Genomic DNA, 13,541 nt, shown 5'->3' with positions numbered 1-13,541 from the left:
GAAGTTGGTTCATGCAACAAAAGAGAAACAAGGCTGCTCTTGCTGGCTGCAAAGGGTCTCATACCTGTGGTATGCCGTACTTATCAATAATCTGCCAAATATACCAGTCTTCTTTCCTGGAAGCCTTCCGGAATTTGAAGGTCGTTACAAAGGCATATTCATCAGGCAGACCTTGTGGAAATATATCCCTGGCGTGGGGAGGGAAAAAGAGAGCAATGTATCAGGCTTAGCAGTGAAGAGCAGGACTTCTAAAACTCTCTGCATGTCCCAGCAAAGCTTCCTAAAAGTATCACATAGCTCCTACAAAATCTCCTGTATTTAGCAGCCTGCAGAGAGAGGAACATGAGCTTTTTCCCTCCAGGTGGTTCTGTCCTTGAGGAGCTTTTTTTGGAAGAATGATGAAGCTCTCAAATGAAATAAGAAAGAGTGAAAATCTGCAGTCTAGTATCCATCATGTCAAAGCAATTGTTTTTCACCTGATGCTTCAGTTCATGAAATCTGTAAGCTATTCTCTTGTTCTCTAGATGCCCTGGAGACCTGTGACATCTGACAATGGGCAGGCACACCTGAAACTCTCTATAAATGTACAGTTATAGCAACAAATAGTGCAATATTTTCCTCAAAGCAGGCACTACACCTCATGCCTGCCCAAGATGTTCCTTGGCTGATGGCCTGGGAGAACAAAAGAACCTTCTCAAATCGAACATTACAAACATATTAGGCAGAAATTTACTCAGTGTGATACCATGATCCATGCATAAGTCTGAGGTAACCAAAATCATCCCTGTTTGACTTAGGCCCAACACAACAACATACCATAACATGAGCATGCAGGGCTGGACAGAAGGGCTAACTAACCCAGAATTTTTTTTTTTTTTTTGTCACTAGCCATTACTGGATGCCTAAGAATGAGAATGAACAGAACAAACGTATCCCCCCTACCTCCAACTCTTTAGGATCCAGGGGTCAAATTCAGAGACAGCTACAATTTCTACATTAATAACTTTTTATGGATTTACCTTGTATGGACTTCTCCAGTCTTCCCTTGAACTCGGGTAAACTGGTTGCATCCACAACATCCTTTGGCAAGGAATCACACAGCTCTGCTACCCACTGTATAATGAGCATCCTCTTGTTTGTTTAGGACCCAGCTCAGTTCTTATAAGGGACAAGACAATGAACCTATTTTTTTTCTATTTTTTATGCCATTCATGATTTTGCAAACTTTGCTTGTAATGCCTCTAAACCATCTCTTTTTCCAGCTGAAGAGTCCCTGTTAACATCATTGTTCCTCATGCCCGAGCCAGCCTGCTCCTCTCATCATTCTTAAATAGGCCTTTCCTAAATATCATGTCTTTGCTTCCGGACATCTGAGCAGTCAGGCATAAGCACCCATTAGAAAACAAAACGCAATGGCAGCAATTAATGAAAAGCAAAGCAATGAAGATGGATTCTCTTAAGGAATATTTGACATAGTCAATCACTATGCAGAAACTGGCACAGTCAAAGACACACAAAACTAGAGGATCTTAATAGTGTTTAAAGCAAAAATTCTCATAATTTCCAAAATACTTTGTTTTGCAATTGCAGCAAAGGTTGAAAGCCAGTCTTTCCTAATGTCAAAATATTTAGTCATCTTTTAATCTGTGCTTTGAATTTCCTATCTTTTTAGTCAAGTTAAAAATTCAGAATGCTGCGTTTTCATCTGTAACTGTAGATTTTGCTATATAAAATGCCCATGCAGGCTATGCACCATTATAAGCTGGTTTTCCAGATGGGAACACAGGCACTCTCTGAAGTCTTCCAACACAAGAGAAAACTGAACTAGGCTCCCACTAGCTCCTTTACAAAATCATTCCTTTAGGAGAGCAGAGAAGGCTGTCTCACTTCTTGCTACTAGCTATTCACAAACCAGACCTCCCTGGTCACAGATCCACCTCACCCCAGCACCCATCTCTCCCATGGTACATAAAATAGCCAGACACTCCCTCCCTTCATGAAAAAACAAGAAGTGTGTTGGTTGTCACTCTTGTGGCAGAGTTGCCATGGAGAATACAACTGGCATGACTGGGGCACTGAAAGCCACCAAGAAAGTCTACAGGATATTTGGCAAGAGAGAGCCGGGTCAGTCACATCGGCCCTCCCAACAGGGCACCCTGCCAGGTCTCCTTCACCATTGACATGCCTTAGTGAAAATTTCCTGTCAAATGGCTTTGTACACTCATTGTGTCCAAGTTTGTCAGGGAAGATACATGTTTCATCTTTTAACATCCACCCCTTCAAGGAACTTCAGCAAGGTGGCAATGTTGATAGTTGAAAAGGCATTGCTTATCGCTCCATCCTCTTGAACAAAAACCATGGATGTTTCTACATGAGAGTGCTGCCAGCAGGGGCATTTCCCTGTGGCTCAGATCCTCAAACTCTGTCATTTCAGCATACATGCCTAGTGCATTTACCCTCACTCACTCCTCACTGCCTATCTTCACTGTCACAACTGGGTTTAATGAGTTCCTCCTCTGTCCTGCTCTTTAGGATCCATATCCTGCTCTCCTCCTGATCCATATCACATTTGCTATCATCACATCAGCAGCAGCAGGACACAGGTGTGGTTCGTTCCAAGTACGAATTAAAGGCAGTGGCTGTGACTGTGGCACCACTGCTTTGCTGAGCAGGGAGGTATAGGAGCATGTGGTTGAAATTAATCCCCCAAGATATCACGTTGAGCCTTGGGCCTGACAACCTACAACCAAATCTGGAAGAGCCAACTGCTGGCCTTTGTGCTAAGATAGTCTTTCTGGATACCTCTGAGCTGCAAACAGGAATATCACCATGTGAGCTTAAATTCAAAAAGGGTTTTCAGATGCCTAATGCCACAGAAATAACTGGGAGTTAGGTACCTAAATATACTTGTGAGTCTGGCCACACGTCATCACACAGAGGCTGACAAATGGCCCATCAGGTAGATTTAAACTGACAGAAAGCTATAATGACCTATTACCTGTCACCCTCAACTGATTTTTAAAGGTGCCGAAGAACTGGCTGCAAGTTCCCGACAGAGAAGGGCTTCGTGCCAAAAGCAGATCTAAAGACACTCTCATTGTTCTGAAGATATGAGAAAAGCTGTTTCTGAAGTTCTTGGTCCCTGCATCTTTTACAGAGGTGCATTACTGCATAAATAACAAAAACTCTGTTTATGAGTTTTCATTTATTTCCTCACTAAAAAGTGATCTCCATCTAGAAGCTCAGCTTTACTTAGGAATCCAAGGGCAGGAATTGCTGTCCCCAGAAATGTTTTATTTCCTTCTTTCACCCAAGGCTGAATTGAACTGATGATCCATATTATGGAGCTTTGCTGGATGCTTGGTACCTACAGGGAGCACTCTGCCAGATCCTTGGTCTATAATTCTGACAACAGGATGGATTGCAGAAGAGGCCATTATAAAACTCCAAGATTACAGAATCCCTCAGTGCTGCAGGTTAGTCTAAGAGTTAATTAACGCAACTCCAAGGTCAGGTGAATCACAACTTCTACAAAGAAAAATATATAATAACCAGGCAGGAGAATCTCTTAGCCATTTCCCATTTTCATGATACAGCCTCCTTCTTACATGCTTTTGTTTGGCATAAGAGCCTACGTCTGTGACAATCAGCATGAGATCCTACATCTGCAATAATAACACAGTGGAGAAAAATAAGAGTATCGGTTTTCATTTCAGACACTGAATGTAACAACAATTAATAGGGTGCCTGCATTTGGTGAGGAAGGGCATAACTAATGTATTTGGGAAATCTGACCGCTTCTACAACAGCTAAAAACCACTAGAACTCAATGTAACTTGTAGACTATTAATGGTTTTCATGTCTGAAACAAGGCTGGAGAAGGCCAGTTCATGTCCACATGCATCACATCACCAGAGGCTCTTAGAATGACAGAAAAAAAAAAAAGAAAAAAAAAAGGAAAAAGGAAAAGAAAGGGCTGTAGAAGCATTCTCACAACACAGAATCAACCCCACCCATACATCCTTGGCAGACATTTCTTTGTCCTCTACTTCAGAAACCTCCATGATGGAATAGATACAACCTCTCTAGATAATTTCTTCCTGTGCTTCACTATACTACATGCATACATGAGCCAAAAGCTTGGCATTAGCCAAGACAACAGTAATGAGAAACAAGCCTGAGTTCCCAAAACCAGAAATCTGGGGAACAGCTTTGGCCAGAAGACCGATTGAGGAGCCATAAGCAAACAGCAGGACAGCCCCAGTTACTTGAAGAGTGGGGAGAAGCACCAGCCAGATTTAGGGACTAGTCCTCAGGCAGCTAGAGAGACCTGTAAGTGCCTCAGTGACCTGTACATTGATTGCGGCCACTTTCCTGGCTGTTGTGCTTGCTTGTTCACAGAACCATCACAGGATGGGAAGAAAGTTCATAGTTGTAGGCTCCAGATCGGAAGATGAACAGGCACATTTCCCAGGCAGCTAAGCTGGCACTCTGTAAAAGTACTAGTGCTTATATACGAGGATACAAATCCTTTAAGCAGATGATAAAGTGAATTATGTGTATTACTCAGTTAATGATTTTGTATCTAATTATGAGATGTTGCTATCAGTTGCTAAACGTTGCTTGAGGTTATCTCCAAGACAGGACAGATGTTTTTGTTTTGTTTATTATTCCAGTTATCAGTTTTGTGCAGCTTTACAAGATTGCATTTTCTGTGAGCAATGACCCTATATGCACCATCTCAGAAACCTGACATCCAAAGGTTAAAATGAACCAAATATGCAGACACCTTCCATGGTGATATATCCATTTGGGTTCATTCCCAAACTACAAGAGTATGGAAGTTAAAATATGAAAGGCTGAAAATATAAAAGTTCTTCTTTAATTCCATGTTTCAGTTGATCATTTAAAAGGAAGCTTAGTTATATCAGTCTACTAATTAAGGACGTTTTACTTCTAATTGTCCTGGGCAATAAAATACTCCACTTATTTTAAAAACAGCAACAACAAATAAATGGGTGCAATCTGAGCAGAAGGAAAGTCATCATAGGTGGTTGGTCAGGCTTCACTCCCTTGGTCTTTCTGGGAAAACAACAGAAACAACAACAAAGTACTTCAACCCTTAATTTGAAAAAGGAATGCAAATGGACAACTCTGTAATCTCTGCTAACTTGTTCAGTGGTTAATTACATTCATTGTTTAAAGCATGCCTTTCTTCCATGTTGTTTTTTGACATTGTTAACTGGTAGCCACTGACTTTCAATCTACCGCTATCCTTAGCACTAAAGACCCTTTACTAAACTTTGATTCCCCAGAGGTTCTTACAGAGAGTGATCACTTCAGTTGCCAACTACTTTTTAATTTTACCTGACTACACTGCACTTCTTGAATTTCTCACTGTTAGACTTGTTTCCCGGTTACTTAAAACTTTCATTCACTCCATTCCTATCTACTGAATTATAGAAACAAAGACAGGACATAGCATCCCAGCAGTGGTGACTGAGTTGCCTGATATAGAGATAGTCAACTCATCCTTGACAGTTCCTGCTTATACACCCAAGGACTGCACTAGTCCTATTTGTCATAGTATCATCCAGAGATCAGATTCAGTAGATCATCTTTCCCAGAACTTCTTAAGTACAAACTGGACTTCTTCACTTCAAGGGCTTCTTTCTATGCAGTCTTGGTGGTAATGCTTTACAGTGATAAAGCACACTACCATAGCTGTTACAAGCCACAGCAAACAGCAATTCTACCCAGAGACTGCTGTGAGCCAAACAAAATAGGTTTATTCCCCTCCTCACACACACCAGTTATGTATATACTAATCAAGACCAAGGTGTCTTTAGTTGGCTGGCCTTCTCCCAGATCATGAATTTACTTACCCCGAGACTTGACATCATTTATGGACTTTAGAGCAAGCAGTTTTCCTTCCAGTGTATCATATTTGTACTTTTTGGTTTTTTAAAGACTATGTGTTTATATGGAGAAAGAGGGGGAGGGGAGAAGGGCAAATCAATCCAGGTTGGCTCCAGGACGAAAAACATATTGTGAAATCAAGCAAATGTAAGTCACAGGACAATCTCAAAGATGCAGTGAGCTGAGTAAAAGAGCTAAAACAGAATAAAAAATAACAGCCCTCATCCATAAGAAGGAAAAGAATTACTATTGATTTTTTAAGCTGAAGTTCAAACCAGCACAGAGAAATTTACTGCAAAAATGTTAATGATGACAATTCAATCTATGGCTCATGGTTACTCAGTGAAATTATGCACTCACTCTTTTCAAGGCTAATGCTAGCAGGACTCAAATGACAATCCAAAGAGAAACCATTCTGATAGACTATGACACAATTGGCAGCCTCAGGTCATAAAAGGCTCCAAGGACTGAATCCATGTTGACACAGGATTAAAAATTGCTCATTCTTTTAGGAGGCCAAAACTCATATTAGCTAACCGATAGCAATGTCTACTAGGAACTGGTCTCTTGCTATTAGCAAACACATATCTCAGTGGGCGTGCCACCAAATATTCCTTTTAGAAGCTATTCACCAAGCCTTAAGTTCTTTTGTGAATTTCTTGACACTGCTCCTCGCAACTGTTGAGATACACCAAAACCAGCTTATACTCTACCAGGATGCAGCCTGTAGTTGGTGCAGAGGCTCCCAACCACCTTGATTAAATTCTGTACCAGCAGAACTGAAAGAGCTGATCAAAGCAGCAACATATGTGTAGTTACTAGATAACTACTACAAGGTTAACCTAGAAGAACAAAATAATGTAAAGCAGAGGCTCAGATGAAAGTAAAGTGAAAAACCAGGGTACTTACTCAGTTTTCTGAACAACCGGGAAGCTTCCAAGTCGTACATAAGCACTCTGAACTCCATTTTCTTTCATTCCAAAAATCTGTTTCACACTGAATGAATCCATCAGGTCAAATCCTGTCCATAATGGAAATGTAAATATGAGACATTGATCAGGCAGTGGGACATGTCTTCAACTGTAGTTAGGTAGTTATCTTAGCCCACAAACACAGCACTTCAGAGATTAACTTTGCTCTTGTTGGGAAAAGTCAGAACAAAATTCCAACATGGTCTAATCTGCTAAGTCCAAAAACTCAAAAAGAAGCATAAATTGAAACTGTAACAAGTCCTGGAGAGATTAGAACAGAGTTCTCCAGAAATGAGTAGTTATTGTTTACATTGTCACAACACCCTGAAAATGCTGTATAATTCATTAATCCCTACGTAGAAAAATGCACAGATGCAGACTGAAAGACTTATTCATAGAATCATAGAACCATAGAATCATAGAATGGTTTGGGTTGGAAGGGATCTTCAAAGATCATCTAGTCCAAGCCCCTGCCATGGGCAGGGACATCTTTCACTAGATCACGTTGCTCAAAGCTCCATCTGATCTGACATTCAACACTTTCAATGATGGGGCATCGACAGCGTCTCTGGGCAACCTGTTCCAGTGTCTCACCACCCTCATTGTAACAAATTTCTTCCTCATGTCCAATCTAAACCTACCCTCTTTCAGTTTAAAACCGTTGTCCCTTGTCCTGTCACTACAGGCCTTGGTAAATTGTGTCTCTCCATCTTTCTTGTAAGCCCCTTTTATATACTGAAAGGCCACGATAAGGTCTCCCTGGAGCCTTCTCTTCTACAGGCTGAACAACCCCAACTCTCTCAGCCTTTCTTCATAGAAGAGGTGTTCCAGCCCTCTGATCATTTTCATGGCCCTCCTCTGGACCCACTCTGATAGGTCCATGTCTTTACTGAAAACTGCTAGTCCAAGACATTTGACTACATACACTTTTCATATCATTTTAATACACCTTATTCTTCGTCCAATCAACTCATCATTACCATGAGCTATTAATCTTGACTGCGGACATTTGTGTAAAGATTCTTTGTTCTGACAAGGCATATTAGCTCAAGCATAAACCACATACGTGGGTCTGCACATCTCCAGAATCAATACGGTCTCAGCCACAACGAACCCATGTTTTTGTGACATGAAGTCCCAGCAGCTAAGCTCTGCCAGCGGCAGTGGGGGTACAACTGTGCCATGCTCCTGAATGCATCCAGTTCCTGGAGGTGCAGTACTGTGTGGATGCAACCATCCTGCTTTTAGCTCCAAATCGGCTCCAGAGGATGCACGTATAAACTAATAGCTGCTCCCAGAACCGGACACACTGTGGAGTTAGAGGCAAAGACACTGCAAAAGCCAGGTTGAGAGTCACTGAACAAAGAACGTGCATTTTTCTTTTATTTGCGCTATTCCAACCTCTTCCTCCCCCCCTCACACATGCACAGTTACACAGATTAACTCCTGTGAGTGTAATTCCACCACACAAAACTGGTGATATTCTAGTAGCTTATTTTGATAAATTGAGTTTAAACTATGGCAGTGCTTTTAACTTTGTTCAGTTAGTGAGCTCCTAAAACTTTTATAGGATAGATAAACATTTTTGTGTGGTGAACTTAGGCCCTAAGATTCTTGGGGTTCTTAATTGCCCTCGTGAACCTTTCACAACCCACAGGCTGAAAGCCACCACAGGGCTTGAAAACAGCTGCCACAGGAAAAGGCACCCACCTAATGATATTATTCTTCAAATTTAAACGAATAAATAGATGCAAAAAACCCTGTGTGGTCCAGTCCCAAGGCAAATCAAGATGTGACAGCAGACAGCAAATAAAACATAAAGCTTCTCTCATGGAGCTTTTTCAAAAGAAATAGCTTTTTCTGAGGAAATATTATCTTAATTGTTTGCAAAGACAGAAATGGTTGCCTGGTGCCAAGTTGAGGCCTTTTCTATTACAGTAACTTTCCTGGCTGTCAACAGCTTTTCCCTCCTGTCCACTCTATTTTCAGCTATTACTGGACATTCAGGAGGGCAAATAAGGCAGTTAAGATGCTCCAGGGCCTCATGGTTCCACCTCATAATCACCTCTGCAACAACTCCAGTGATACACCCTTCTGACACACTGTAATCAGCCACGATTGCAGCTATAAATCGTAGCAAATAGACCCTACCAGAACATGAGAGCTCCCTTCTGGCTATCACATAAAAAACAGTATGACCTGTCCATATAAACCCTCCCATAGGTCATTTCACCATGCAGTACATATCCTTCATCAACACCAACCACAGAAATGTGAGGAAGGCAGTTGAGTGTTGCTGGTAAGAAGAGACCACGCGGACTGGCAAGGGAATTGTTAACCATTCACAGCAGCTGAGCTGTGAATGGTGAAGGTTGAAATGCTGCCCAAGTGATATCGTAATGTCAAGTCACCAGAGTCCTCAAGCTGTGGAGTACTGCTCATCTAATGAAGCTCATAAAGTTCCATTGCTCAAACTACACAACTGAAAGACACAGTGACAAGAACTTCTTGCTAAGTTTTCTCATCATTAGCTCAGACCCAAACTTACTCTCATCTTTCTCTGACAACTCAAGCTAACGTTCACATCATGAGCAACTGTGAAGGTGTGCATGCTAGCATGCTTTTCCAATGGAAACAAGTCAAGAGTCAGATTTAATCACTCTTTTTTTTTTTTTTTTTTCTGAGATTTCCTAACAATATGCAGTTTAGAGAGCCTAAATAACACCGTGAAACATATGCAAGGTTATTAAAACTATTTTGCAAGCAGAACTTGCAGTAATGAAAATAAGTCATGCTCATAACTTAGACTATCTCATTTGCATTCAGGACTGAATAAAGCACACAGGTAAATCATAATAGGATTTTTCTTATTCAGGCTGAGGATCAGCAAATTGTGAATTTCTTGATATATTTTTCATTAAAGACTGAATGAGAGTTGTTCTTTGAAAAATGTCATGTAGATCCACAAGAAAGTTAAGCCCTAGATGTGTCAGACTCCACACTCAAAACCAGCAAATGGTTTTGTTTTAATCACACTATTAATTTGTTCTGTGTCAAATTGAGATATTGCCTCCACTTTCCTTAGAGGGAGCTATGAAACAAACCAATTCATGGTTACAGAGCACTTCACATGGGGTTCATCTGGCTAAATGTCAGCTCTCTAGACAGGGTAATAACAGAGACTCTCATTCAGTTAGGCACAGAGAGCCAAATACGGGTGCTTCTAGGGAAAGATTAATCTCATAATAAAGCAGATGCCAAAAGTGAATGTTTCTCTCCATTGACATAAAGAGAGCTTAGGATGCTCAGGTTGCATGCTAAACCTCACCTAGTAAAGGTCTATAGCTGGTGAGATATAGCCTCCACTCTTAGGTACTCCATTGCCAACCAAGGCCCATGGAGGTAATGGACACTGGTTGCTGAAGGATTTTGACAGCATTACAGAAAATGTGGCATCAGGCCATACGCTAAACAACGAAGAACTGTGCTGAGGATGAGATGCATCTCTCCTAATTTTAGCTGTCTGAAAAGGAGACGCCTGATGTATGCAGGTTGCTTCGGTTCCCTTGTGGGTCAGCAGAGAAATATAGGAGTCTCTAGGAAGACAACTCATCGCATCTGTCTCAGACCTATCTAAGGACAGGCTGAATCACTATTTGGCAGTGCTTATGTTCTTCCATTCAGCAGAAAAGGAGCCCATACAGACAGCAATTTTCAGACTGCTGAAATTAGGTGAGATATATTCCACTCATAGGGAATGCTATCTGTTTTGTGCACTGAATGAGGCAGAAGAGAAAAAAAATGCTAACTAATCATATGTAACTTATATTTACACTGTCTCATTTGCCTCCAGGACTGAATAAACATTGCTGATTTTTAAATTCAGACTAGCCATATCTTAAGTTTGCTATCCTGACCATTTACTGTAAGAGTCTCTTTAAACAGATACCATTCCATTTCTAAATGGGAGGAGAAACATGCAAACCCAAAATATTGTCATTTTAGCTGAGAAATTACTCAAGGCAGATTGCTCAGGTGGGACTGGAAAGAAGACATCTAGGGAAACTTCCAAATGAATTTGTGCTTTAAAGTAACCTCTAAGCTTATTTCATCTGAAGGACAAGAAAATATATATTGTTATTATTATTATTATTATTATTATTATTATTATTATTATTATTATTATTATTATTAATATTATTAATATTATTAATATTATTAATATTATTAATATTAATATTATTTTACTTCATGTGCTTGGAAGCACTTTGTATTGAGTATGTTCCCTTGTTGACTTTAGGACTGTAACTGGGATTGTGAGGGAGACAGCATGATGCTTTTAATTTATTCTTGAACCACAATGTTAATGTAAAAAATAGGTGATGCTGCAATCATTTCTCCAACACTTGAACAGGATTTTTCACCTGGCACTGTCTGGCTGCTAACAGTATAGTGGAAACAGCTCACTTAGATCTTTCCCCAAACATCTCACTGGCCAATTAGTCTGCTGTACAGCATTTCTGGGCTGGAGTGACCGCAGAAATATGGGCTGTCCATCATGTCTTCCACCACCAAGGAGGGACCACGCTGTCAGTGCCAGAGTGAAAATGAGATCCTACACGTAGCCTCCCAGTCCTCACCACAAGTGAAATGGGAAGGAAAATACCTGCCTAAATTAGCAAGGACAAAACTACTTTTACCCAGTCATTGCACCACGCTCGAGCACAAGATGAAAGGGTGGGACTTCCCTGTTCTCAGTTGCTTTGATTTAAATGGTGGTTTTTTTGTGTACCAGGGCAGGTGTGGTTTCCCAGTTGGCTTATAAACTATTTAATCAGTAATGTCATAAATATGGCAATTAATAAGATGAATAATGCCCTTTGATCATAAGCCTCCTACGTCATTATAGCTACTAAAACAATATGGGGGCAGTGAAACCCTCTAACATGATTACATCTCCTGAAAAGCAGCACACTCTAGTCCATTAACATTAAAATTAAAATAGTGACCTGAAAGAGAAGCACAGTCTCCTAACAGCATACTTGGCTTGAAAAGCAATTTCTTATGCACTGCTCTGCTGATCAAATCAGCCGAATGTCTCTTTACTTGCAAGTAATAACTGCCTTACAGGAAGCAGCCCATTTTTCCAGGATCGGGAAACACACCCAGATCTGCCTGTTACAGGGAAAAGATAGGCAAAACTTGGCACTGGACAATTTCTACATCGTCTAACTGTAACGTGCAACCAGATTCTCTTTTACAGGAAAGATGTCCACACTGCACCCAACCACACCCAAAAGCATAGCCAAAGGATGATCAAACAGCTCTGTACTTGTCCAGTGGTCCTATGGCATTTGTTTCAAGATAATTATTTCAAGACCAGACTAAAGGGCCATGGTTGGTTGCCCTGAATATGAGCTGGATTTCTGCCTGGCTCCATTAAGGATCTGATATGGACAGCATGGTGGCAGCTAGTGTGCATGTTGAGATTTTCCTGTCTGTCCTGTGTTCAGGGGAAAAAAAAAAAACAAAAAAAAACCCCAACAAATTAAAGCAGCACCCAAACCCAGAAAACCAGAGCAACAAAGGGAAGTTTTAACAGCCAGAAAACACAGCAGTGTGCACATTTGGAAAGTCTTCTCAAAGTAAGACAGAACCATTAACTTCTTTTTTAGTCTGAAGAAACCTTCTAAGAAAAGTCTCCTGCTTTGCATTCCCAAGGAGCCCAAGGTAACACTCACAGGGGGAACAACTGGGCTACTTCTAATTGTGAAAGTTTCTAGTGAGACAACGGCCTGGAGGGGAATGTGGAAAGCACGTAAAAGAAAAATCAGGAAAGGCACTGGACATCAGAGCCTCAAGTGATGTGTCCAGAATATATTTATTATGGAGGATTTCCAGCCACAAGCACTAATATAAAACAAAGCAGCTTTTGCAGGAAATGCTCCATACTCTGGTCCTGCTTAAAGTCTCAGCTGAATTATCAGCGTATTGATGGAGTATCACCAAGAGACAAGGTCAGGGAGGTTGTCATCAGCTACTGGTTCTCTGAGACTTCTGAAAATAGCAATCTGTATTGCCTGTGATAAAACAGCATATGTTACTTTTACTAGAGGGAGGTCAATGGCAATAAACTTTATGGTAGACTAGAGGAGTGTATAAATTCCTAGGAAGAACAGTATCACTTGGGAGACTTTCAGCAAATACGAGATCTTATCAATTTTCTTGCCTAACCTTTCTGCAGTCTTGAAAGTTAAGCTTTCATGGATTGCCTGTGCTCACAAAGAAGAGCCTGCATGATCACTAGATCCTGAACATCCCTTCCAATTCCTCCAGTATGGTCTGCAAGGCTATTATTACTACTATAAAGAGTCCTCATTTTTGTAACCTGTCTTAGTTACTTTCTGTGCTAATATATACTTTAAAAATAACAGAAAAAATATGTTATCATGCCATATTCTAAAGTTAAATACTGCATTTATCCAGCTATGTCTGGCAATCATTTACTTTAAGTCAGAGAATAGACGAGGGGTATTTTTCCTCTGCTGTATCTAAACATTTGGCATCCTTAACTTCCACAATGCTCAAGGCTGAAACCAGCTATTTCTGGACAGACAAGATGCGTCTCAGTTCAGGGCTGGGATAGAAGTA

General features: G+C 40.7%; 1 protein-coding gene across 1 annotated transcript in view; it reads right to left on the bottom strand.

Annotated features, from left to right (window-relative positions):
* COL22A1 (collagen type XXII alpha 1 chain) overlaps positions 1-13,541 on the bottom strand; it is a 226,528-nt gene that overhangs the window by 140,813 nt on the left and 72,174 nt on the right. Inside the window, exons 6-7 of the mRNA XM_087734610.1 lie at positions 6,829-6,940; positions 65-188 (exon numbers count right to left, since the gene is read on the bottom strand). Of these exons, the coding sequence (XP_087590736.1) occupies positions 65-188; positions 6,829-6,940 (236 nt within the window). The remainder of the gene's footprint in view (positions 1-64; positions 189-6,828; positions 6,941-13,541) is intronic.

Source organism: Nipponia nippon, unplaced genomic scaffold (assembly GCF_047370975.1).
Source record: "Nipponia nippon isolate SJK-2023a ecotype South Korea unplaced genomic scaffold, ASM4737097v1 scaffold_1, whole genome shotgun sequence".
In the NCBI taxonomy this organism is placed as follows: domain Eukaryota; kingdom Metazoa; phylum Chordata; class Aves; order Pelecaniformes; family Threskiornithidae; genus Nipponia; species Nipponia nippon.
The sequence above is the reverse complement of the archived record's forward strand: the minus strand, read 5'-3'. Positions and strand labels throughout refer to the sequence as shown.